At 43.7% G+C, this 27,332-nt stretch overlaps 2 protein-coding genes across 3 annotated transcripts in view; one reads left to right on the forward strand and one right to left on the reverse strand.

The window, feature by feature from the left end:
• LOC8027557 (mdm2-binding protein) overlaps positions 1-17,070 on the reverse strand; it is a 45,032-nt gene extending 27,962 nt beyond the window's left edge. Inside the window, exons 1-7 of one of the 2 annotated variants that reach the window (XM_029989333.3) lie at positions 16,850-17,070; positions 16,697-16,745; positions 16,449-16,627; positions 8,453-8,562; positions 7,320-7,381; positions 6,341-6,398; positions 1,762-1,924 (exon numbers count right to left, since the gene is read on the reverse strand). In XM_029989333.3, the coding sequence (XP_029845193.3) occupies positions 1,762-1,924; positions 6,341-6,398; positions 7,320-7,381; positions 8,453-8,562; positions 16,449-16,627; positions 16,697-16,727 (603 nt within the window). In that variant the 5' untranslated portion in view covers positions 16,728-16,745; positions 16,850-17,070. Of the gene's footprint in view, positions 1-1,761; positions 1,925-6,340; positions 6,399-7,319; positions 7,382-8,452; positions 8,563-16,448; positions 16,628-16,696 lie in introns of both variants that reach the window. The other variant, XM_029989339.3, reaches the window with a different exon arrangement.
• A 163-nt stretch (positions 17,071-17,233) lies between these two features.
• The window catches only part of LOC8027559 (glycerol-3-phosphate acyltransferase 1, mitochondrial), a 108,930-nt gene continuing 98,831 nt past the window's right edge, over positions 17,234-27,332 (forward strand). Inside the window, exon 1 of the mRNA XM_029989315.4 lies at positions 17,234-17,398. The gene's annotated coding sequence lies outside the window, so the exon portion shown is untranslated. The remainder of the gene's footprint in view (positions 17,399-27,332) is intronic.

Raw genomic sequence — 27,332 nt, forward strand, 5'->3', positions numbered from 1 at the left:
TCTCAAGCAGTTATGTGAACTTCATACAGACAAATTTATTGATGATAATAAAAATATATTTGATGCTCTGCAAATCTTTTTGGGCATTTTTATTCTCGATAGGCGAATGTGTGTATAAGTGATTTGGGAGAGCCTTAAACATCTTTTTTAAATTTTGAAGCTGGTTTAAACGGATACTGAACCGAAATTTTGAGCTCACAAAACAAGGCTAGACATTTAGGCAGGACGCAGCAAAGCCCAAAAACATCACTCATACATCAATATCTCTAGCGGATCGCCATATTTTTGGAAAAGAAGTGCGTGATTAAACACGGCCGACAAGACAAGTCACGTCACAATTCCCCCATTCCTTCTCCTCGCTACGTCCCGTCGAATATTGTGTTCCACGATATTCGACCCCAAATTTTACACTTTTATCCGGCTAATGTGGCAAAGTTTGGCTATATTGCCCACTTTAACAGGTTTGAGTGGATAAAAAGTCTAATGAAGTAGACAATCCGGGGGCAGATATCTCGGAATACGGGCTGGCTACATGAATTCCACAAAATGGAAGTCTTGGCATACGACCGCCTCAAAGATTGTAATATAAACACATATCCTATTTACAGTAATTAAAAAGTTAATTAATGAATTTTAGTTAATTAGTCAGATAATAGGAATGGTTACATTCTTGTCTAATGTCCGCCGAGCCATGTAAACATGTAGTGAAACCTACATTCACATAACTTCTCCCCCCGCTTATTTAAGGATTTAGTGCAGCTAAGAAAAAAAGAAATAACACCTTGTTGAAAATAATCCCTGGAGAAGGGGAACAAGAGGGACAAAGGACAAACATAAATCTCCAAACACAGCTATGTGACTGGTACGCGACCAAAAAAATCCGCCTGGTCATTCTTGTCTAGCTCGCTTGCACCTTTGCATTTAATTGCACTATAATTATAACACCTTGTATTTTACGATATACATATACGGCGACGAGGCGCCCATTCCACGATTTTATGCACTGTAATTAATTCCTTAGTTCAAGAACACAACTACGATTAAACTTTTAATGCTGTGATGCAAATCACGGATATTTTAGGCCACCTACCACACTTAGTGACAACCTTTCGATTCAGGTAAAATATGTGACTAAGTAGGGATGTTGAGTCATACAAACAGGACATCATGTACGTTAATCTAGATTTTCCTTTACTGTGGCATTAAAATAAATAACGCAATTTGTTCTATTTTTCGCACCTGAAAAAAAAAAAAAGTGGATTGTACGGACAAAAAAAAAAAAAAAAGAATTTATAGTTGCTCGGTTCATGGTGGAAATAGTGCCTATTGGCAAAACAATGCGGAAAATATAATTTAAATTTAGCAGTTCAAACCGGTTCGAACCGGTTCAAACCAATGTTTTTTGCTCTCCAGAACTAAACCGGAACCGAACCGAAAAAAATTTCAATTCACCACTCTGATCGCTACCCTGTGGCAGAAGCTCTCGATACTGAGCCTCAAGAATAACTCCCGGCGCCACTTTGTTGTCTGCGTTGGCGCCCTTCGTCTAAAGTCTCGGGTTCAGATTTTTGCAGGAATAGAACTATGCCTAGAATTTCAACAGGGTACACCACCAGAATAGACCTCGAACGAAAAGTGCAGCTTGCAGATTGCATCACCATTAAAATCGGCCCAAATGTGTGACTGCTAATGCCTGGCAAATCTCAACAAATGCTGTCAAAAAAGCCGCAAACTAACCTCTGGTGCCACCTTCGAGCTCACCTTGGCCAATCCTCTCCACAGGGGCAACTGGCTGGATAAGACGGGGGCCTCCCCGATGCTGAGCAGCTCCCGCCAGGGTGCAAAGCGAGCGCCGCCACCCAGGAGTGGTGTGTGGTGCCACTTCCACAGCCGCAGGAGGGCTCCGTACAGCGGCACACTGCCCCTGCAACACAGGGCCCCACTGTCCACTAACTTCCTTTCACTGCCTGGACACCAAACAAATCTTTGCCTCCCTCCTTTAGAATTACCAGTAATTCTAGAACATGCTTCTATTTAGACAAGTCAACCCCGAATTAGAAGCCTAGTTCAGATTCGCTCAAATCAGCCTTGCAACTTCCATAATTTGCGGGGAAAGATTATCTTGCAAAACATGCGTGTTATCCAGGAACTTAAAACATTTCCCACGAAGGAAAGCGGCAGAAAGAAAACAATATAAAGGAGTGGCACAACTCTGGTGGCCGCTTTGCGCAATCACCCCTTCAAGCACAGACCATCGAGCGGAGGGTGTATCTCGAAACAACCCATTCTTATTTGAACCCTTCTCATTTGAACCCCTTCGCAAAACGCCCTTCTTGTTTTAACCTTTCGCGTTTCGACCCTTTCTTATTTATACCCGTCTCATTTGAACCCATCCTCATTTGAACCCTTCTCGTCTGAACCCATTCGCAAAACGCCCTTCGCGCTTTAACCTTTCGCGTTTCGATCCTTTCTCATTTGAACCCGTTGTCATTTGAACACCGTAGTGAGGTATAGAGAAAGGAAAAACAGTTAAGGATGAAGGTTGAAGATGAAGCGAAGCGGCACCATCTCTTGCATAGCACATGAAACAATTTTCCTTATGCCTGCGTGCCACCCCGAGTCTGTTGACGTAGCTACATGGTCACATGGTGACGTGGTTTCAAAAGTGCTAGCGCAGATTCGGTACTTCATTTCTCTTCTGTCGCTGTATGTCGTAAGATGTCGTCGTGTGGAGCGGATGGATCATTGTGCTAGTCGTGTGTTATTGCTTGTAATGGCCCATTCGGGTGTTCATTTTCCCTGAAAAAAGGTTTTCCCATATCTTCGGCAAGGGCGTTTGCGTGGTCAAAGGCTGGCGGGTGCAAGCTTTTCGGGTTGCGCTTCTCAGGCGTGTACCGGCAATTTACCAGCAGAAGTTTTCCCGAGCTCCAAGAGGTCGGGCAGCTTGTCTGCCAGTCTGTATCCAGTATCGTCACATCCGGATCGGGATAGGGAACCAAACGAAACAATGCTCGCTGAGGCGGCAAATAGCGGGTTCGAGTGGCAAACGAAGCCATCGAACAGGCACCTTTTTGTGCTCCGAGACAAGATAGCGAAAACAACAAAGAGAAATATAATTTATGTTTCAAAGAAAGTCAACATTTTTGGAAGAATTTATCCAGCCTGAGCAAGGTATGTTTGCTCTGAGACACGGGCTGCATCATACATCACCTTATTTTACAACTCTGTAATAACAAGTTATTACACCACTGAAAAAAAAGTATGCATAGTGATGCAGTTTGAAACTTGAACACGCATTACAATTTCAAGGAGGGTGGGTGCAATGAGAAGACTGAGGATTCCAATAAAGGTACTAGAGAGTTTTAGTACAGTAAAACCTCGTTATAACAAAGTTGAAGGAGCAGTCGTAATTATTTCGTTATAACCATTAGTTTTTTATAGCCAATGTCCATTTCTTCCCACTATTAGCAAGCAAGGGGAATTATGATTGTTCTGTTATATCCATTAGTTTGTTATATCCCATTTTGTTATAACGAGGTTTTACTGTAGATCATTCCGATACCCCCGATAGCCCCGATAACGATACTATGCATGCGCAAGGGAGGCGGTGGCGAAGTATCAGGTATCGCTATCGGAGTCATGGGAACGATCTACAAAAACTCTCTACTAACAGTAAACAGAATATGGAAAGCGACGCTGGCAAGCCTCCGTGGCAACAGTTAATCGAAAATCCAAACGAAGTTTATTGAAATTTGACGCGCGTACGGGCAGCACCACACTGATTTATACATCTGCCCCTTCATTGATTTTATATTTTAATATTCTGTCAGCTGTACGGACTGTGGTAATGCCAATATTTTGAAAAGTTTTGTGTAGCCGCTTTTGTTTACACACATCTCAAAGAGTCGTAGTTTATGTTGTTGGCGTATGCAGCGTGCTCATGGTACCATAGAATGATCGAAGAAGAAGTTAACAGAGCTCACTCGCAACCCAGTCAAATAAAAACGCCAGTTCATTGTGCTTTGCATTCGGGTGGAGAGGGTCACGTGATGCGCCGTTGGCGTGTTTTTGGTCGCCAATGCCACAGGCAAGGGCTCGAAGGCAATTAATTACCCGAATTCGCCATAAATACCGCAGAAAGATTGCGAGATCATGATGTTGGAATAATTTGGGTTCGAAATGAGAGAAATTAAAATGAGAAAAGTCTTTCTGACAATGCTCAAAACCAGAAAGTATGTTTTGAGAAAATTTGAAATGAGAAAGGTTAAAATGAGAAAAGTCGTTTTGAGAAGGGTCCAAACCCGAAAGTTTGTTTTGAGAACGGTCTAAACGAGAAAGGAAGAAACGCGAAAGTTGTTTTGCGCTGGGTTGAAATGAGAAGGTAAAAACGAGAAGGTAGAAATGCGAACGGGTTCAAATGAGAACCACCCCGAACGGAAGGGATATAAGTGCTAAACAATCGCACAACAAACGGTGCACGCAACTTTGTCGTCGCCATCTGCTTTCCACACCGGAAAAGCAGAGAAAAAAAAGAAACGCGGTTCAGTGTAGCCACGTGACTTCCGGCAACTCTCTCCTCTACATTTCTCCCTCTTCCTCGGTACACGTCGTCCACATGTCGTGGCCATGAGCTTCCATGCTCATGTTTTGGTTTCGGTTTCGAGCAGTTAAGTTTTAAAAATATGCGCAACTCTATAGAAAAATAATGTTTGGTTAATCTCCTGACACCGTAATAAACCGCCTGGCGAAACATAAAAAGAAATTTAGGGGGGGGGGGTTAAGCCTCATTCACACAGCCGTTTTTCCTCAGTCCCAGCAGAAGTGCCAGGCAGCGTTTTCACCAGGGGAGAGGGTTTTTAGACCGGTTTGGGACGTCAATCGCGCCGCCAGACCCGCAAGGAGCCGAAAGACGTTCTCTGGCGCTGACGGGAGACAGGGGGTACCGAAGTCCTGCCCCGATGAGGGAAGACCAATCCCAAAATAGGAAACTTTCGCTCAATCTGGCGGATTCTCAAAAGTTGGGTGACCATGGGCACAGTCTCGGGAGGGGGGATTGACCATACCCTGCCCCAACGACAAAGCCAACAAAGCACTTTTCGGGAAGGAGCGGGACGACGTGCGCATTGTGCGATGCTTACGGCTCTTGAACAACGGGCATACAGAAATTTGAATTTACCACTGAGCTGCTGCTCGAAATGATGAGACCACATCGGTTCCTTTAAGATAGACGTAAATGTGATTCTAAGGAAGAACATCCAAAGGAAGAAAATACGGTGGTCAATCACCGAGGAACAAATGTGGCATAACGAGCGGTTGATGTGAAACGTGCTCGCAGTGGGTCTTGTCCCTTTTGTTTCAAAAAGTGGAGACAAATAAAACGGTTTCAAACATGCACGATCGTTATCGCCGACCCAAGAGCAAGCTCCAAGAAACAAAACAGTTCTGGTGGCACCCATCGACGCCGATCGTCCGCTACATTTGGTCATCGGCACTGCCCCAAAGTAATCACAAAGACGGGGTTACAAGATTGGTGGTCTAGGAAAGTGTGAAATGGCACACAAAATATTGGGTTATACCGGTTATACAGTGTAATGGGGTACACAAGTTTGATGCAGAATTTGAAAGGAAAGGGCAGAAAGGTTTCTAGGTTAGGTGACGCCCAATATAGAGGGCACAGCCACCAGCATCCATCCATTCATGTAGCCACCGCCGGCAGCTCCGCTGCCGCTGGTTCGAACACTCCACCGTCCCTGCACCGTCCAGATTTCAGCACAGCGCCGGGACGGGGCAAGGAGCCTCGTCCCAGCGTTCATGCGCGGCCGATTTGCATATTAAAAAAGTGATCAAAGATCCCGACACTTACCGTTGGTGCAGAACGACAGATGGCTCTGTTGAACCTTGCTGAATATGGTTGAATGACGAACAGCACTTGTCAGCCACTCGCGAGCGATGGGTTGTCATGAGCGACCGACCAGTCCAGCTCGTCCACGCGGGAACCCATTGCTAGCGAGTGGCTCACAAGCGCCGTCCATCGTTCGACCGTATTCAAGGTTCGGTAGCACCATCTGTTGTTCTGCGCCAACTGTAAGTGTCGGGATCTTTGATCACTTTTTTAATACGCAAATCGACCGTGCAAGAATGTAAATTTTGTTTTTTTAGGATGCTTCAAGCTTGTAGATTGAGTTACGACAATAAAACGAGGATCTCAGAAAGTACTTTAGTGCCCCTCTAAGTTAATGGGAGCACTGTATATTGCATATTAAGAAAGAAGTGCCTGTCACAATAAACATGGGTGAACATGGAAAGCTGTCATGGGGCAAGTGCATAGTTCTGCACTTACTTGACGTCCAACTGGTCAAAGAGGCCTTCGTCGAGCACTGCGTCCAACATAAATGTCCCTGCAAGTAAGCCAGCAGATTGCCAGAGCACAGTTTGCACCAAGCTGTCATGGATCAATTTGTGCATTAAACACCCGTTAAATATTCCCCGGGCCCATGTCTACGCCCCGGAAAATTACACCACCTGACTCTTCCTGCTGATAATTTAATGGCAATTGACTATTTTGCGATTGGGACTAAAAACTCATGCTTCAGGCATCTTCACTCTCGTCTTCTTAGCTGTTGTTGTTGAAGGTTTAACACCCTGCTCAATCATGATAAGTGCATATGCGAACCATTGCGAATTAGTGGCAGGAGAACACGTTGCCTTTGAGATTGTTTGCCACAGCCTGAGCCACATGGAGCTGCTCTCAGGAAGACCATGTCCAATTGTGTGAAACTGTACAAATGTCCAATTTAGTTGGGTACATGACTTCAGGTAGTACTCATCTAGCTTTGTCAAGTGATATCAACAAGTGGGCATTTATTTTGTTTACTGCATAAGGCTTGCTCTGGAACTTGCCCTCTGCAGCTTAGGCTCAACGACAAGGGATTGGGAGCATTGTTGATCCAAGCACAAACGTACGGTCCTCTGTTAGCTATGAAGATCCCGCTACTTCTCCCATCTCCAAGCAGTTGGAGGCAAGGGGGACACCAAAAGAGTGCACTTTCTGCTCTAGGTCTGCTATATGCAAGGTCGCCCCTTACTGCAAGACACAGCAAGTGCCCACAAGAAATCGGCAAGGAAATACAGGGCCTAGAGTTCTATTTGTGCACGCTTCATGCATTCTGCTCAAATCTGTTTCATGCAAACAAAAATGCAATTATTATCCACAGCCCCATGTCCAGACCGGCATGGTGGAGCCTAATGTACCTACAGTATATATGTGAAACAAAACAATCTCTCACGGGAATTAAGAGTCGCAAGAAACATGACCTTACCAAAGATGGGCAATCTGTCCAGCAGGTCATGGATCAGCTTTGCCACGCTCTCAGCTTCCCTCCTGAGTTGGAAAAGGCACCAAGGCAACCAAGCCAAGTTTCACGAGAACTCTACAAAATGACCTGGTCCACACGGCATAAAACGAAGCATCTCTAGAACAGAAGACAAAAGCTGGCAAATTGGAAGCCACCTCAGATACCAAGTCAAAGGGTATGTTCCTGCGCTCTTTTAGAGCGCAGCTCTTAGGGGCCCGTTCCCGGCTTGAGCGGCGTCGCCGTCGGCGTAACCAAGGTCATCCCAAGGTCACGTGACCCCCAAGGTCACGTGACCCCTCCAGGTCATGTGACCCCTCCCAAGGTCATCTCAAGGTCACGTGACCCCACGTGACCCCTCCCAAGGTCATCTCAAGGTCACGTGACCCCAAGACCCCACGTGACCCTTTGAAGGTCACGTGACCCCCAAGTCACGTGACCCCTCTGAGGTCACGTGACCCCCGAGGTCACGTGGTCTCCTCCCCAAGGTCACGTGACCCCTCCCAAGGTCATCTCAAGGTCACGTGATCCCAAGGTGACCCACGTGACCCCCAGGTCACGTGACCCCCCGAGGTCACGTGACCCCCCCAGGTCACGTGACCCCCCCCTCCCCGAAGTCACGTGACACCCCCCCCCCCCCGAGGTCACGTGACCGCCCCCCCGGAGCATATTAAAGAATGAGGGGAGGAGGAGGGGTCTACCCTCCCCTCAGTACCCTTCACTCCTCCTCCTCAAGAGCTGCGCTCCAATTCGGCGTTACAGGGATTTGTAAACGGCTTCCACTTTTTTTTTCACAAACCAACTACAGGCAATGCCACGAAAGGCATAAAACACAAGTGCGTAGCACCGTCTCGTGTTTTGGATAGACAAGCAATCACTTCATAGAGCCCTTGTCTTTCACCTCTATGTTCCACCTTACGACCTACTGTAATGGACGGCAAGAGCCGCCAGAGCCAATCCATAGCTATGAACTTTTGGTAGGGCGGGGTGACGCAAGTGACATGGCTCGTAGTGTCCGTCGAAGAACATTGTAAGGTCAGAGGATGACGTCCTGGTGGGCGTCGTGACAAATGCTAGTCAGACATATAATGCAGACATACTTGGTCAACTCTGACGAAAGCTGGTAGAGGTCTTTGAGTTGCTTGACTTTCTCAACGGATCGCCGTAGATCCCCTCGGAATGTGTCAAATGTCGTCTTAGTCCAGGAAATCTGGAACAAAGTCAACAGGGTAACCAAGATAATCTACGCTTTTTAGACAAACGGCATGTTTACTTTTCATGTTTGGTGGCTCTAACTTAAAAATAAGGAAAGAGAAGAAATGCATTGAAAAAATAGCAACTAAACAACAACTGGCAGTAATCAACTACGATTCCAGGGCAGGCTCGACAAAAAAGAGGAAGATAGTGAAAAAACTATGAACCATCATGAAAATGCCCAGGATCAGCAATAAATGTGAAAAATACTATGGGGTAAAAATAACATAAATTTAAATAACACGAATATTTGACATCGCAATTACCAAAAAAAAAAAGCATGGATATACTATGCAGACCTTCGTGACAAGTTTGCAAGAGCTGTCGCAAAGTTATCAAAAAGCCCAAGTGGGCACCAATGCAGTAACCACATTCCTGAGAAATAGGGTTGGACAGGATGCTTTCAAGCCAAAAAGAAATTGTGCCCACAAGGGTAGTTTCTCACTTCCTTCTCATTCTGAATGCACGTTTTGACTACTTTTGGTACAATGTCAAACTCTCACGTGCGCGCGTTTTTTGCTTTTTTTTTTTATGGTGCCTTGAACATTTTTACTTCGTGCCTTATATATTTACTCTCCCAGCATGAAGTAGAAAGCGCATTATTCAGCCAGTTACTTCTTCATCTCTCAATAAACCATTTCCTTCTGTGAAAAGCTGCAGTGCCTGGAGCAGCAGTCACAGGCGCCTTCAAGCTCCAGTCAGGCTCGCAAGTATGCTAACATTCATTACATCAAGCACTAACTATTCCAAGCAGAGTAATTATTTTGGAGCGTCCCTGCAATCCTTCAAATACTGCACACTAGAGGAGTTAACCTGTTTGCGAGCGCTTGTTTCTTATGCTCCAAATTTGAGGAAATCAGCAATGTATCGACAGTAAATTTAAAGGAACTCCAAATGTACGAGATACACTAAGAAAATCACATGCCGAGTTTCAGCAAAAAATGAGCTCCAAAAACCCAGAGCTCTATGTGAAATGAGTTTGGTACAAGGTGCCGACGAACATGGGCAGGCATTGACTGCATACGACCGCGCAGCAGAACGGGTCTTAAAGAAGTCGGGGCGAGGCAGGGGGATTTCCCTCCCTGTGTTTGTATGTATGTATGTATGTGTGTGTGTCTGTGTGTGTGCGTGCGTGTGTGTATTGTAACATATGACAATTGATCAGGCGACGAATGACTGAAGGAAACTAAACATTTACTGGGGCGTCGCAGGCGTCGATGGCGGCTTAGCAGGATCGAGCGCTGGGGCAAGACTGATCCCGCACCGCCACGTGGAGCACCTTTTGTACCCGCATGGGTTTCTGGAACATTCGGCATAGAACGTTCGGCGCAGAGAATATTCATATCTCGATCAGACGACAGGCTTCTCAAACTTATGAAAATGCTAAATTGAAAGAACAAATAAAAGAAGCGTCTGCTACCAGGAATCGAACCTGGGGCCTCTGCGCAAAAGCCAAGCACGGTAACAATTCGGCCACGGAAGCGCTCGCTAGGTGTATATATTCAAAACAGTATTTCCCTTGATGGACAAGGTCTTTTGTGGTGATCACAGGATTAAGCAGGAAATGTTTCGAAACCTGGCAGGTTTTTCCTCAGTCTGTCATAAACCTCAATGAACTTCCTTTTCTTTCATCGGTATAAAATCACCACGCGAAGAAAAAGAAAGAGTGGAGAAAATACTTACCACATGAAAATTATCTACTACCTAAATAAATATCTCGCTTAATGGTTTGATACTGTGGTACTAAAAAGGCAAACACATTATTAAACTGTTAAAAAAAAATTGTCATTCTAGGTAAAACCAGTTTTGGGACATGTGGTTGGCGTGAAGCCAACAATACCTGGTATTATAATATGTTGATCATTTGTTAAAATATTTTTTAACAAGGAAGATAATCGCAGTTACGAGATTGTCTTGGGAGTTGGTGACATTCTGTCCAGAAAATGCGCTCAAAAAGAAATAAATTTTAATATTTTTCCATTTTGCTTTGTAAGACCCACTTCACGCAGACACATATTTTTTAAACATAAAAATTAATAAAGAAGATTGCATCATTTTTTAAGCCAAACAATAAAATAGTGGGAGAAGAAAGGCTGTCACTCACAGCAGCAAAGTACTCATATTCAGGGTGTTTCACGAAAGGTAGCCAAATTCAATATTGCGAAAACTATGCGTCGCAACAAAAAAAGACTTGTGTCATGCAACCAACCTCTGCTGCGTCGCGCGATGACAGCGCAGCGGAGGTTGGTTGCACTATTTCTCCACGGGGCACGGTGCCGTCAGGGTGGAGATGCGCTCCGATGGCAAACCGAAACTTAAAAACCGATCAAATTTGTGCGCTTTTTCAAAAGGCCGTAAAATGCTTCGCATGCCTTCTATCGTTCTGCAATTTGTTTATTTAGTGTTTTTCGATGATGCTGAGCAATTTTCTATTTGAAACCATGCCCTTTGACACAATATTAAAAAAGTTAATTACGCAAAAATAATTAACAACTTAATTATCACGGACTTTAATAATTTTTCTAAATAGGCCCCTGGCCCAGGACCAAAACAACAAGCCTTTTTTTGTTGCAATGCGTAGTTTTCGCAATATTAAATTTGTCCACCTTTCGTGAAACACCCTGCATAAGGCGAGTACACCACTGGGAAAATATCACAATATTCAATAGTGGCAACGTCTTCCATCGGTTTCAGTTATATACACAAACCCTCAACTGTATGCTTGGAACCACATACTTAGAAACAACTTGCCAACTGCCAAAAAGGAGAAAAAAAAAAAAAAAGAAAAAAAAGAAAAAGAAAAGCACACACGCAACATTGTATTTATTAAGGTTGCTGTGTAGAAGAAACAGAATATTGTGAGCATGGGCGGATTCAGACTGGTTCGCCTCCCTTAAATTAAGAACCGTTAATGAGAAGTCTCCTTCCGCTGGTGCATTTGATGCTGGGATGGCATTCACGAACTGCGCTACAAGAGTGAAGTACGGAAACATGTGCTGGGACAAGTTTCTGCATCACTCACCCATTCACTCTACACACACTCTGAGCTCCCACACATTTATGGGCCGTCTCGGAAAAAACGTTGATCCGGACCCAGAGATATACACATCAGGCCCCGGCATCCGCAGCCCCTGGAATCTGCATCCGAACCGCAATCCGCCAAATCGGATTCATTTTTATACGCATCTGCCAGTTCACTGCGGATATCTGCGGGTGATTTGTGGGTAATTCGTGCATATGCAGGGCTCTAGATATTATTAATGTTTGGTAACTGTGACTGATAAGGTAAAATTAGTCGTAATTTATCATTCTCTCTCTTTGGTCTCTATATTAAATTATCAACCCGAGAAACAGTACAGCTTTTCGATATTGAGTTATATACTAACTGTATGGGAGAGCCACGATTAATAAAAACCTCCCCTAGTGTTCTGGCTTTTTTTCTGAAGTCCTCCTCCACTGAACATAAACGTCTTAATCTTAGCATTTGACTATACGATATGCCTTTTTTTTTCATTTTGTATAGGATGACAACTTTTATAATGCAAGAACAGACATATCTGTAGACTTTCTATATTAAGTTGTTTTTAAATTGTTTTTACAATCTTTAGTTCAACATTCAGAAAGTCTATTTCTGTGTCAGGGTACTTGTATGTGAATTTAATATGTGGGTTAAAACCGTATGCGAAATTAATAAATTTGAGAAGTGTTTCCTCTGCAGTATTTCCAATTATAAATATATTGTTGAGAAAATGTTTATAAAAAAATGGTTCGTGTGGAAACGAGTTTAGGATACATTCTTCTAAAACCATCATGTAAATGCTCGCATAAGATAGAGAAAAACGTGATCCCATCACTGCGCCATGAATCTAAGTTATTCATAAACGTGAGAGTTCCAACGTTAAATGCATGAAAATATTTAAAACATCTTTACTCACAGGTAGTTCAGTAGTTCAGCGAGTTCATGGCACAGCAATGGGATCACATTTTTCTCCATCTTATGCGAACATTTACATGACGGTTTTAGAGGAATGTTTCCGACACTCGTATCCACATAAACCACTTTTTTATAAACATTTTTTGGACAATATATTTATAATTTAGAATAATACAGGAAAAACTCGAATTTATTAATTTCACAAACAATTTTAACTTATATATTAAATTTAAATACAAGTACTCTGACACAGAAATAGACTTTCCAAATGTTAAACTGAGGATTGTAAATAAAGAAATGTAAAGACTTTTTATAGAAAGCTAGACGTCAGTTCTTACATTATAAAAGTTGTCATCCTATACAAAACAAAAGAGGCCTACCATACAGCCAAATGCTAAGATTGAGACGTCTATGTTCAGAGGAGGACGACTTTGGAAAAAAAGCCAGAACACTAGAGAGGATTTTATTAATCGTGGATATCCCATACAGTCAATAAATAACTCAATATTAGAAGGCCGTGCTATTCCTTGGGTTGATAGTTTAATATAGTAGAGACCAAAGAGAGATAGTGATAAATTACGACTCATTTTACCTCATCAGCCACAGCTACCAATTATTAATACTACCCTTCGACGCCATGAATATTTTACACATGGACAAAACTTTAAGAACTATAGTTCCACAGCCGCCTGGTATCGCTTTTAAACAACCACATAATTTTATGGATATGTTTAGACAATCTAGAGACTTTATTGGACGTAGCACGGTCCACCTCGGTTGCACAAAATGTAATAATAATTGCTGTAATTTGTGTTTAGATTTATTGCTTGCCGACTACATTCGTAGTACAGCAAACAACTTTAATTGGAAAATAAATGATAGGCTTAATTGTAATTCAGAAAACATAGTTCATTTGGTGCAACGTAAAAAATGCCTAATTCAAAATATGGAGAAACTGGAAGAAGTGTACGAAAACGTATGAATCTACATAAAAGTCACATTCGTACACTTGTTCCCGGACCAGTTTCTTGTCACTAACTCTAAAGAACAAAATGAGGCTTCTCATTTTAGTTTAATTATACTTCAAGGTGACTAGAATCACCAAAGACTGGAAAAATAAGGAATCACAATTAATTTATAAATTTAATACCCTAGAACTGAAAGGCGTTAAAGGAACACTCACACCCCCCCAATTTTTTTTTTTTTCGTTGGGCAATTTATTGTGGTGTCAGAAAAGTCCGACAACTAAGCACTTCTTACGAGCTGTGAATGCGAAAGCATGAACGTCGTTCTTCCACTCCCTTAGTTCGTCTGCGGTGTACTGGCGTGGATGGCCACGTTTCGCAACAGCCAAGGTAGTGGCCGATGGCCGAGCGCGCGCTCTCATAAAGTGGCCGTGCTGCGCTAAGCTCGGCCGTGAAGCCTCTCCAGAGTTTGCCCGAGCGGGCTGTGCGGCCAGGACCGCACCGCCGCGCCTCTTACCGGCGGCCGGGCTGCTGCGTGCGCTGCACCGCCATGGAGAGCGCTTCTCTGGTGGCATTTTTTTTCACTACGCCGTGCGAGAGCCAATGGCAGCCTCGTTCCTGGATGACGCGCGCCAGCCAATGGAAGCCTGTCCATCAGATTTCTGCTACAGACGACAGGCTTCGCTCCACTGGGACAGGGGGGAAGGTGCCGTTTGGCGCGGCTTCAAAGCTGATGACGTCGGTTCGCTCCATGGGACAGTTAATGCTTTCGCATTAAAAGACTACCCAATCAATATTTTGCTACAGCGTCACATATATTTTTAAGTCAAAATATGCAACTGCTCGAATTGACAACTGGACTGGGGAGGAAGAAGAAATATAGAGGAGAGTGTTGCCAAAAATCACGTGACTGTGCACCCTTTTTTTAATTAACGATTATGCAGTTCACAAAAAATGGGTATCATATCTTGTTTATTTTTAGTATTGAGTGTGTACCTTCGATGACCCACGACTTTGATTATCTTTGGTGGTTGTGTCTAAACCAGGGGTGCACAACATGCGGCCCGCGGGCACTTTCTGTGCAGCCCATGGACATGACACAGTGAGATGTGCTCAAGACGGCAAGCAGTGCAATGATGCCAGATATTGAAAACCCCACGCAGTTCCCAATAAACATTTTTTTGGCCTGCGTCATTTCTGAGTTGTGCACCCCTGGTCTAAACCATAGAAAACGGCACATGACCACAGAGAAGAGAGTGAGCGCGACTCAAACTGGCCAGTTCTCGATCGGTGGTTTTCGGGTGGAAAGAAAACAAATTTCTAGCCACAAATTGTGTTCTGGGTAGTTGGGCTCTCAGGTGTCATGTACAAATAAAAACCTTGGCCATCATAAATACCCTGTCAGTGTCCCTTTAACATTTCTAAAGGAACATTACAGTCTCTTTTTCTTGTTATTTAATATAGATCTTCTAATCAATGCCGCACTGTTATTATTTTTTTTTCTTGCTTGTTTAATACGACAGAAGAAAATATTTTAACAAATGAACAACATATGACACCAGGTATTGTTGGCTTCACACCAATTACATGGCCCAAAACTGGTTTTACTTAGAATAACTATTTTTTTACAATTTAATAAGGCACTGAATATGAGGAAGGGACAAGGGATGGATAACAACGACAAACGACAACTTCCCTTGCCCCTTCCTCGTATTCAGTACACTTAACAATACTCTTGTCCTTTACGTTTAACAAGGCGTTTTCTTTTTTTAGTTCTATTGGGCCATTAGCTCCTGGACTAATTTTTCGCCAGCTCTCTTCCCTTCTCCTAACATTAATCCCCTAAATTCAATAATCACCCTCTTCCCTCTTCGTTCACAAAATTACTACAAAGCCAAGGCTGCACTTGTCAATCTTCCCTCACATCCATTATATTTATATTGTATAAGAAGAGAAGAGAGAGTGATTATTGTATTGCATTAATGCTAAAGGAAAGGAAAGGGAAATAGAGCTGGTGAAAAATTGGGCCAGGAGCGAGGATCGAACCCGCAACTTTCACCTATTTGGGGCAACGCCTTAGCCGATTAGACCATCCCGGCCACTGGTTTCAGTGGACTCAATTCTTGACCAGCTCTCTGAGCATTGTTAGTTTCGACTTTGCTGAACTGGTTCTTCCAACATATCTAGAGAACCACTCCTCCCCATGGGGAGAGGCTGCACCATATATATAATGGGAGACTGGGAGTGAGGGAAGATTGACAAGTGCAGCCATAGTAATATTGTGAACGAAGGGGGGAGAGAGTGATTATTTAATTTACTGTATATTTATTGCATTAATACAATAAATTCAATAGTATTTCTCTCCCCCCTTCGTTCAGAATATTACAACAATGGCTGCACTTGTCAATCTTCCCTCACACCCATTATTTATATATGTGTGTGTGTGTGTGTGTGTGTGTGTGTGTGTGTGTGTGTGTGTGTGTGTGTGTGTGTGTGTGTGTGTGTGTGTGTGTGTGTGTGTGTGTGTGTGTGTGTGTGTGTGTGTGTGTGTGTGTGTGTGTGTGTGTGTGTGTGTGTGTGTGTGTGTGTGTGTGTGTGTGTGTGTGTGTGTGTGTGTGTGTGTGTGTGTGTGTGTGTGTGTGTGTGTGTGTGTGTGTGTGTTCATAACATTCTTCCCGTTAATGGTTAAGGTCTTGGGCCCTGGCAGTTTTCGGCCAGGGTAAATAAACTATGCATTGCAGAAAGCTCACACTTTGTGAGAATGTGTTCTCTATGAGCCGACGTCCACCTAAGGCTACTATTGTTAAAACAAGAAATGACACTGTGGGAGCACGTAGCCTCTATTTCAGTGTGTGTGTGTGTGTTTGTAGGGGGGTCCGACGCCACTGGGGCGAGATGGGCTTGAAGGGGACTCTGCAAAGCCGCAGGAGTGCGGCAACTTACTGTCGACTGCAGGCCTTCGAAGCTGCTCACGAGGACCGGCACGAAAACGTAGTGGAAGCTCTCTTCAGGAGCAAGCCGGTCAACGTGCCTCGCTGCTAGACGTATGTGTCCAGCAGCACGACTTGCCCGTGCCGTGAAGTGGTCGAGGTACTGCTCTGCCGACTCCTGGCCACTTTCGTCTGAAAACCAAACATCTTTTAAGCACGCTAAGTAAGCTCATGGGGATCGCGTCGCAACAGGTGTACTACCTTTCACCAAAAACAAAAAATACCACTGCATCTTCGCGCTTGTTTCGCCCTGGCAAATACCACACAAGAGAAGCGAAAAACGACGCTTAAGCCAGAAGCGAAAGACAACGCGGTGAAGTCAGGTTCAAGTGCAGTTCGAGACTCTTCACGCACTCGCCGAGATGTAAACCTAGCATGAATGGGAGTAGTGCGGGGTGTGAGAAGCAAACTTCGAAGGCCGAGGCAGTTCGGCCTTCAAAACATTTTGAAACTCCTGCATGAGCCAAAGCCTCAGAATCAAGAGCTGCTGCAGCCCAGACACCCAGAACCTAGCGTCACTAAATAAACTACCAGAACCGTACGGCCGTCACGGCCGTACTACATCGCCTAGAACCAGGGCAGGCAGGGTAGGTCCCCCCAGATACACGGTCACGGTTCTGGCGGTTCTGGTCCTCCCGCGTGAAACGGTTAAATTAGTTTAGGCCAGGTGGCGCAAGCTACCACCCATTAAAAGGGCACAACCATTAGCATTTATCCATCCGTCCAGTTTCCCGCTCCTCCCTAACTTTGCTCAAAAGATTTCAATAACTAGGCTTGAAAATATTACACGTGACTGGCGCTCTTGCAAGCAAATGCATCCGTGAAAATTCACTTGATGGATTCTGTCGTTCGCCATTCTGTGCATCACTGACGGAAATCCACGCCTTCTTCAAGACAATTCAGGTAAAGACGTCTGTGGAATCCGCGTCCTCTTGGTCGTCCAGGCTGTCGTAGTCTGTCCTTGAACAAGTAAACTGACACATTTTTGTTGTCTTATCAAGCATGCAGGTTCGATGGGTGAGTCTAATCATTGTAACTCTGATCAGTTATGTCCTCCGTGTCCATATCTGATGGCGCTGTAGAGATAAATTTCCTCAATGCCCGGTTTCACACCATGCGCTCATTCTATGCAGCTCGACATTGCGGAGAGCTCAAACTCCGTCAGAAGTTTCAGCACCAACCGTTATCTTATTCAAAAGTGATATTTTGAAATTTTCAATGGGAAAATGGGGCCCATTTTCGCCCGTTATCGGTTTCTGGCATTGATCTCTATGTCTATTTGCTGGATCGCGTTTGCCCGCTGCGCGAATTCGGTCTCTGGTGGCCATCTTTTTTGTAGAGTTATATTACCTCTCGCCAATGTACAGCTGATGCAGCCACTATCATCCATCCATGGCAGACAGCGTTGTAGCAGGTGTAATGGCAGGCTGCCATAAAAATAGCCTTGGGTGATATTTCTTTCTTGGTTGAAATTGTTTAACGAAACATATTGTTGAAACCTGGCGTGAATGGTAGCCCGACCTTTGAAAACCCGGTGAAAGTTACACGAAGTTGCAGCACCGGGAAAAAGCAGAACAGCATGCATCGAAAGTCGCATCAAAACAAGCATCGAAAGCAGACGCCCCAGACGCCGATACGGCGTCTGTTTTGATGCAAGCTGCGTTGCTTTCCCCCAGTGCTACGCTTTCATAGAACTGTCGCCGGGTCCTCAAAGATGGGGCTACCGTTCACGCAGGGTTTCAAGAATCAGCTTCGTCGAACAACTTCAATCAGGCACGAAATATCACCCACGGTAAAGAGTACTAAACCCACGGCTATTTTTATGGCAGCCTGCCGCCATAGCGCTGTTCGCCATATTACTATGATGGCTAGAGATAATATAACTACTAAAAAGATGTCCGATTGTGGCCGCATTCCCGTCCATAGGCAGAGCTGGTCAAACACAATCCAGCAAATAGACATAAAGATCAGTGGTTTCTGGCGCCATAGAGCTCCATGTATTCGAGAGCTCCGTCCGCCACCATTTTTTCATTGAAATTTTCAGAAAATCGCTTATAACTTTCGAATAAGACAACGGTTGGTGCTGAAACTTTGGCATCTTGCTCGAATGACTGGGGCTGCGTTTTGACATAGTTGGAGCTCCCCGCAATGTCTAGTTCATTTTTGCGGTGCTACAAGCTGGGTTCGGATTTCTCACATACACCTGGGATATTTAATTTTTATTGCTATGGTTCCTCGACCACTCATTTTCCTTAGGAAGTGTGCAGTGCTTTAGAGATGCTAGTGGTCCTAAGGCGTCCCATTTGAACGATAAAACTTGACTATGCACCATGCCTGCTATGGGCCTTTATACTTTTCTTTTGAAATCATGATTCCAGATAATGCCGCGAACCTCCCGAGGTTCGTGTTTGGAAGGTTTATAATGTTGCACATTTTTTTGTTATTGATCTTTATTTTATTTTGATATTGATATTTATTTTTAACTGAAGAGGGCCTCGGTGCCACAAAAAGGCAAATCGCCCTTTGAGAGTAGAGCATGACAATAGCTGACCCGACCTACCTGCTCGTGCTTGCTATGTTATTATATTAATGTTCTACGCTGTACTGTGTCAAAAAATTATATTTTATAAATTCACCTTCTTTAATTTTAGGCCCAGTCACATAGATTTGGGATTGTCACCCTTTCATACATGGCAGTTGTAAACTTTCTATGGCAGTACTTTACACCAACTTGTGTTTACAAACAAACCATGCGCCCCTAGCGGCATGCCACCGGCGCCGCACATGCGCAATGGAATGTGGGCAAGAAGTGTGCCTTCTCGCATCAACAAGCCATTTGAAATGTGATGCTGTCGCCGTTGGTCGGATTCCTTGTGCACTTTTTTGCGTTGGAATTGTTGATTCTGCGTCTTCCTAGCGATACCTTACTTGTTTAGTGGTTTGAGTGAAACCAACAAGGCTCATTACACCACAAAACTTCACGTAAATAGTGTGATGTGCGACGATTCATATGTGTGAACGGTGCAGAATGGACGCTAAAGCCTGATTCACATGATGAAATTCTGCTTGCTATTTTCAGTTGCAAAGTCGCTCAGGCTGCACATGGTGTAGACAGTATTGCAGCGATGCTCGGCTTCGATACTGAAAATCACAAGCAGAATCGAACCAAGTGAATCGGGCATTACGAACTGGTGGTGGCCACTGGTAACAATGATCCACATCTCCTTGTATGTCCTGCTTACAACGATCCTACTTACCCCAAACACCCTTTAAACTTAAGTCTTTTGAGGCCTGCTCTTCTTATCCTAATTACCTGGCCAACAATTGATGTACAGGCCACGGTCATTTGAATGAGCCGACGTCAGTTTAAACAAGCAGACGAATTTCAAAGAGCAGACAACAGTTAGAATGTTCAGACGGTCGTTCCAATGAGACGTACTGAACGTGGTCCGTGGTTGGTCTGGACAACTTGATGGTTTTCCCGTGTTCATGTTGGAACAAAACAAATACATCTGATGGCCACAAGTATCCGTGAATTCATCCCAAGGTGCTTCCCGCACAAGCAATCGTGGCCTGAAGGTGGCTTTTTTTCCCTTTTCACGACGCCTATCACATTCTTCGACGAACCGAGCAGCAGAAAACACGGGAAAACTGATCTTCACACCTTTCCTTGCTTTTTCGGTACAGCCCCAGTCGCTGTGTTTTGACGAGAAAGTAGGTTTTAGTCTGGTTTCTTCAAAACAACACAGGAATGCCCCTTCCGTGTGGCGACTTCCGCCCATACCTTGAGACCGGAAGTGCGCCCGAAGTGCCACCACTGCGGCGTGACGTAACAGAGTTGAGTTGGTGTATACTAAACACAACCATTTGTGAATATTTGCCAAGTGCTTATGGACAGGCAAAAGAATGGTTTTGGGTTGACTGGAGATTCCGTGCACTTATCACTGAGAAAAATAATGGTAAGCTTTATTATGCATAAATATTAACCAAAACAAACCAAAAATTTCCTTTCTAAACAAAAAACACAACAAAAAAGTGTGCCAAATTTGAAAAAAAAAAAAAAAAAAAAAAAAAATGCCAAACCTTAGTTATATCCTTGAAAGTTTGAAATGTATTGAACCATTCAAACGCCTTGGTTCTATTTTAGAACCTCAGTTGCTAAAAAAACGTTAGCGTCGTCTCTAGTTCCAGAGGAAAACATGCTCGCGTTTCATGAACTGAAAGCCGACGATGACAGGCTTTCCAGCTAGAGGAGTGCTCGTGGTGTGCACTCGCATTTTCTGCCCGTACTTCTTGAACTGACGATTTCTGAAAAAGGCGTGCCATCACCAAATTACAAAACGTCGCAATCGAAAAGCTTGTAAAATTTGCATAGTAGGTTCAGTACATGTTTTTGGGCTTTCGCTGCTTCTCTACTTCTGCGTTTGACAGATTCAAAGTGCAACGCCAGCCAGTGAGCGTGTTTTAATTGAATGCATATATTCATTTGAGGCAGCAACAAATGCAGTTTGTTCCCATTTCTAACACAAGAATTACTCTGTTTAAGAAACCAGCAATGTTTTGAGATTTTCCCTTTGATCATCCTCGGCCGTCAATGTACTTGCTATTACGAACTGCGAGTTCGTCAGTACCACACTGGTTTTTGCATGCTGAGCTGCAACATTTGTGGACACTTCAATCGTGTTAAGTATTGTTATGTAAGCATACAATTTTGAGCTTTGTTACAGTTTCAGACTGCTTCAATCCTGTGGGGCTTTTCATTCGCTTGTCACAGGTTTTTGAGAAGTCACTTGGTGACCGTCCTACCCTCCAGGTATTGGTATTCTTTTTTTAGACTTTTGTACCATGGAAGCCTATGGTGCTCTCTGCCTGTGTGAGCTCGTTCTAGCCCTTCTGTGTAGCTACGAGGCTACAAGCAAGTATGAGTGTGTAGCTTTGACTGGGGTTTCCGCTGCACAAGCGCTCTTGCATTCAAGGTGCAAATTAACCCAAGGAGTGTGTGCTTGTAGCCTTTTGCAGTTGAGAAAGTGTGTTGCAACAGACCCCAACATTTGAGCTTCAGCAAACAAAAAACGTTCTACTGGCAGAACGAACAAATTTTCACATGCTCTTTAAATTTTTATAATTTTGCCACTGGGCCGAAATGGCACCTCAATTGCCTGAGGCCCTCTGGATAAAAGGTACACAACTTTTTTCCATTTAAAATGTTACCACTGCCATTTTAAGATTCCAAATATGTATGACTTTGTGGTGCGAGTTAACCAAGCTCCGTGGTGCGAGTTAACTAAGAGGAGGAGTATTAGACTTCATAGTAGGGCAATTCTGAGAAATATCAACCAAACATTTTCTATCCTGATTCTTGAATATTTCATTCTTTTTTTTTTTTTTGTTATCTCAGGTGCTTCATTAGCCAACTTAGATGTTTGGAGCACCTGGAGTTTGGTCCATTGACTATGCATGTGGATAGGTCCCTTTTTTATTCGGTGTGGGCTACCTACTGGTGTGGGCTGTAGAAAGATTTTTGGTCAAGATCGTGCCAGTTATTGGGCTTGTCAGTGTGTACTTGCTTTTATTCTGGTCTGGAACCTGCTTGCAGTACCAGCGTCTTTTGATGGACCATCTGGTAGTGCTGTTGACAATGTTGGGGCCAAAGGGGCTATCGTCAGGTAACTTGACAAAGAGTGAAGCATCTTTACTATCGTCCTTGATGAGGTGACAGGCTTCAATGCAACCTAGAGCTCTGCATGGGCCCCGGCCAAGCCGAAAGCTCGGGCCCAACCGGGCCTGCGGACTGGTTCGGGCCAGGCATCACACATTGTTCGCAGCCCTGGCTGGTCTTGGGCAGTGGTGCGGTGCACTTTTTGAAACTTCGTGAACAAAATGTTAATGATTGATTATTTGGGTTTGAAGGATCGATGGGGGCCGTAAGAGACAGGTTGCCAAAACAGAAGCGCACATAATCTGCCGATGCACGACATTCTTCTCAGCATGTGCCAGTCGACATTATGTACACATAAACAAAAGTAAATGTGACTGCATACAAATTTCCCCGAAGGAAATGTTCTAACTCTGCAATATTATGATGCAAGATAAAGTTAAAGTTACAAAATAGCAGTTGAATTAGGCTCACTCTTGTGTCTAAAAGTTGGTTAGGACAGGTTAAGCATTTTGTCAGCTTCGGGCCGGGCTCATAGTTAAATGACCTGTCGGGCTTAGGCCTCACCCGGACGCATGATTGTATAACCTGTTGGGTTTGGGCCGCGTCTCTACAGGACCCATGTCATCTGTATCCAGTCTTGGGTAGTAACGCATTACTGTAGTTTCGTTACTTTTTTGGTAACTTGTAACTGTAACGAGTTACTTTTTTAAAATGTAACTTGTAACTGTAGTTCTATTACTTTTTTCAGAGGTAATGATGAAAGTAACGACATTACTTTTGTCGTTACTTTCCATGTTTTATGAATAATATATCACTGATCGAGTACAATTTAGATTCTCTTTGCACTTTTCAAATCGTCTATTCCAACATTTCGAGTGTCAAGTTGGCCTTGCACAAACTTGTGAAAACGTTCTTTCTCACGAGTCACGACCTGAATATAGCCACGTGTAGATATCATGAAAAAAATCCAGTTATCTTTACGCACGCACTTGTACTTTGTGACTGAACACTTACATCTTAGTGTCTTGAAGCACTATCTGTTTTGTGCTTTTTCTTTTTTCTGTGAAAACGCTTTTAATCGGGTGAATCAACCATGAAACAACAATACACACGGAGGGCACTGCGCATGTTTCATATTTTGATTAGCGCAAGTACTCCACACTGCGCATGTTTCGTATTTTGATTTGTGCCACTACTCTGGCGTGGAAATTTTCAAACTCTAATTTCGCGAAGCAACTTCTGCTAAGTTACAATATGAAGTAAAAAGCATGCTGTTTAATTTTATGCAATCAAACTTAGTGAGGGGTGTTTTCTACTTTTTCCTATTTTTTTTGTTTTATAAATAAGTAACTGAAAAGTTACATCGTTACTTTTTAAAAGTAGCTGTAACTGTAACGAGTTACTCTTTTGTTGTGGTAACTGTAACGGTAACTTGGCTACTTTTTTCTGAAAGTAACTGTAACAGTAATGAACTACTTTTTAAAAGTAACTTACCCTAGACTGTGTGTATCACATGAAACTTTTATATGATATGCAGCTAGTTTCTTCAAGATGCTACTTAGGTATATAGAATTTATGGTCCTCCTAGAGGCTTGAAAGTAGGGTACCTTTTGTAGCGTGGCTGAGATTCCATGATAGTTGCAGCTCGTGAAATGCCATTTATTTGTGCTAGGCAGAAAAACAACACCATTGGTTTCCAATCTGCTACAACAGAAAAATGGACAAACCCAGTTTTTTGTTACTTCTGAAGAGTGAAATGTGACGCAGCTTGCATGTATAGCTGAAATATAATGGACAGGGCAAACTACAGTTGTATGCTTTAAAAATAAATTTGCAGCAGACGTAATGAACTCGGGAAGATGAAGAAAATGAATTGTGGTGGGTGCCCTCACTGCCATATAGCACTCTGGGAATTTAATCGGCTTGATGCCATGGGCGAAAAAGGGTCTTCTACTAATAAATTTTATTTCTATTTCTACCATGTGCAAAACGTGTGAGAATTAGGACCCTTAAAAATGTGTCATCAGATTTCGGCAAAAAAAAAAAAAAAATTGTTTCTCATATGCTTTTCAGATTGGGGTGCACAGACACTATATAGGGCAGTTTCATGAACCACCGTTCCACTTTTGCTAAGCCATTTGCTCTCATGCTTGTAAACTTTTTCTGTCATTTTCCCTATTCGTCTGCACATAAGTAGGTCTTGGCATTTTCGGTTTTTATCTAAAGGGGAAATTATTTTGCCATAAATATTTACCCTACACATGCTAAAATTTATCTGATATGTGTGGTATCTCCAGTCAACGCAAGACCCGTATGGTCTTTATTTTGCTTGTCGTTTTGTGAGCAATGGGCGAATATTACAAGGTGTTTAGCTACCTACCTGGAAAACCTGAAAAACATAGAATTGGCAGGAAATTTCAAAGTACCTGAAAAAGTCGGGAAATTTATAACTAATCTGGCATTAACATATGGCTGGGTTTAGCACGTTGCTGTCGTGGAAAGTTTGCAGTTGCCATGTCAAAGAAAAAAAAAAAAATCCGGAAACTATGTGATTGTGCCTAAAATGTACGCGACAAGATAAATTCATAAAATAGCATCTTTACCTGTCACAGTTACAGGTACAAGATTAAAATAATGACGAAACACACTGACAAGTACAAACAAGGCAGATATCGGCACTATCCTGTGTTAACCAGGAACATTGAATCTCTCTGGTCATCTAGATCGCAATTATTTTATATGAATTTAGTAGAAACGCATGTAGTCTCCTAAGTCTACTATGTTAATGCGCCCCCATTGTTTATTATTTATATTTATCCAATTTGGGAAACTCCGTCTCACCATTTACCACAGCAGCTCGATTTTTCCCCTCCATACTTGAAACTGACTAGCTACCGAGGTGAAGTAGTAGCTAAAGCTGGCCGATCAGTCCAATGTGGGTGCCGCAAGACAACCTGCACTGCTGTTTAACATACTTCATGTAATCACAAAAGTGTAGTTGCAATGCTTGAATTTCCTCATTGACTCCAATAGAAACTTTAAAAATTCCCTTGTACATTTAGAGGTTCTGGGACATTTAGGACAACGAAAACAATCCCAATTCTATCTTTAAGGGGCAACCAACTAGGCACGCACTTTCCAGTGACAAAGGTATTTTGATTTTGCAATATAGGTAATATTCACCGAGCCTACAGGTTCAGTTTTGGCAGGGAGCGCCACCGTCAAACCGCCACCTTCGAAATCGCGTTTTTTTTTTTGTTTTTGTTTTTTTTTCGTAATTTTGGTGCACGGTTTGGCTTACTTGGGTATGCGGTCGTCCATTATATATCTCGGGGGCGTCCCGTTTTAATATCCTTGCTGCCGCCAAGCGCCGTGTGTACTCGTTTGAGCGATGGTGAGCTGCAGGGGTTTCCCCAGGATTCTAATCAAGGGGGGGGGGGGGGGGGGGGGAGTGAGGGAGGGGGAGGGGGGAGGGTAGGCGATGCGATGCGATGCGAGGCGAGGCTAATAAAATATAAAACTGTTTCTTTTTTAGTTCACTAGCTAAGTTACAGACGTCTATTAAAGGGACCATGAAATGACCTTTTTACTTTTTCCAGATAACTTTTACATTAAACCGTCAATGTTCACTGAATGCCGAACAGGCATCCGTTTTCGTCTCGGTTTATTAACTTCTACACAAAAAAATTATTAAAATATCGACTTTTTCATTCTCTCCAACTGAGCGCAAAACAAGTCGTGACGTAGGCTGTTTCCGGAACCGGAAGTTCTCTCGGCAGTAGGAGAATGGGAGCGTTAGAGGCAACGAGTTGGGGTGCGCCGGTAGGTTTTACCGCGCTGATGTCACCGACGTATTTTCTGAATCGGCGCCTCTCATCGCCGCATCGCAGCTGAGCGAAATTCAATGAGATATGTTGCGCTACAGCGACAGCATGGGACTAGTCCCATACGCCGGTATGCCTGTTGGGAAGTGCAGCGAGTCTTCCGGTGAAGACTCCAGAAGTCAACCCAACTGTCATTGTTGGCAAAAGGGCCGCCCCGTGTCAGTCGTTTGCAAAGCGACGTAGATGGAAACAAATTGCCGTGGAGTTTTTCGCGGCCTCGGAGATGCAGGAGCGAGCCGACGTTAAAAAAGATACGTTTGAACTACGAGTGTCAGCAAGAGCCACGTAAATACCTGTTTACACTCGGAGCGGGCGCACGCGCTTGATGGAAGTGCTGTATTCGCGCTGTTGGTAAGCGCTTCGGGACCGTTCTTTTACGATTGCAACTCGATACTGAAGCGACACTCGGCAAAGAAAGGTTGGACCGGGGTTGCACGTATACCTCCCACGAACTGTTATAGCTCGACAGTGACGTGCAGTCTGTCAGAATAAAAATGGCATACCAATAACAAAGTGTACATACCGTACTACCGTGTTACGAAGGTAATCCATACGGCGTTTATTTCAAACAAGAAGATAGAATCGACGAGAGTCCCTTTTCGACGAGTGTTCGTCAACACTGCCTCGGAAAACAAGGGGAAGAGATTGACCTCACCTCTTAATCTAAAATTGAGGTCAGCGATCAAACTATAAAACGGGAAGGGTCCACAAGGGTCGCGCGGGCATATTCCATTTAGCACGCCAGCCGGTCGTAGGCAGACGGTCTTGCGACGAAGCAACGCAGCGCCGAGTCGGAATGCCTGCTAGGCCTATATTCTGAGCAGCTCGCTTCGTCGGAGTCGGTGGATCCAGCGTTCTTGTTCGTCGTGGTCTGTTTTAAGTACTGTTTTCTTGCTGCTTGAAGTCGGCACGCGCGAGAAGAACACGTAGAAAAATAAACGTTCAGTCAGTCAGAGTTTTGAGAGGAAGGAAAACAAAGAAAATAAACGTTCGTCGGTCGCCGCCACCCAAGTAACTGTCAGCCCTGCCCTACTGCGCACGCGCAGTAGTTGCTTCGTTTACCACACGATAGATGGCGCTTGGCTCTCAGCATTATCGAATTTGGCGATTTTCGTCACATCTGTAATTATGCTACAAAATGTGGATCTGAATATTATTTAACAAAACTTTTAGGAAACATTCGCCGGCTATTTATTGTTTACGATCGCGGTGCTGGTGAGGTAGGCTCTTACCCAATAGGCGACGTGGATTCGGCTGACGTGCTCCGTTTCCGCGGATGCATCGTAGTTAAAAG

Source organism: Ixodes scapularis, unplaced genomic scaffold, assembly GCF_016920785.2.
Source record: "Ixodes scapularis isolate PalLabHiFi unplaced genomic scaffold, ASM1692078v2 PGA_scaffold9__187_contigs__length_104089568, whole genome shotgun sequence".
NCBI lineage: Eukaryota > Metazoa > Arthropoda > Arachnida > Ixodida > Ixodidae > Ixodes > Ixodes scapularis.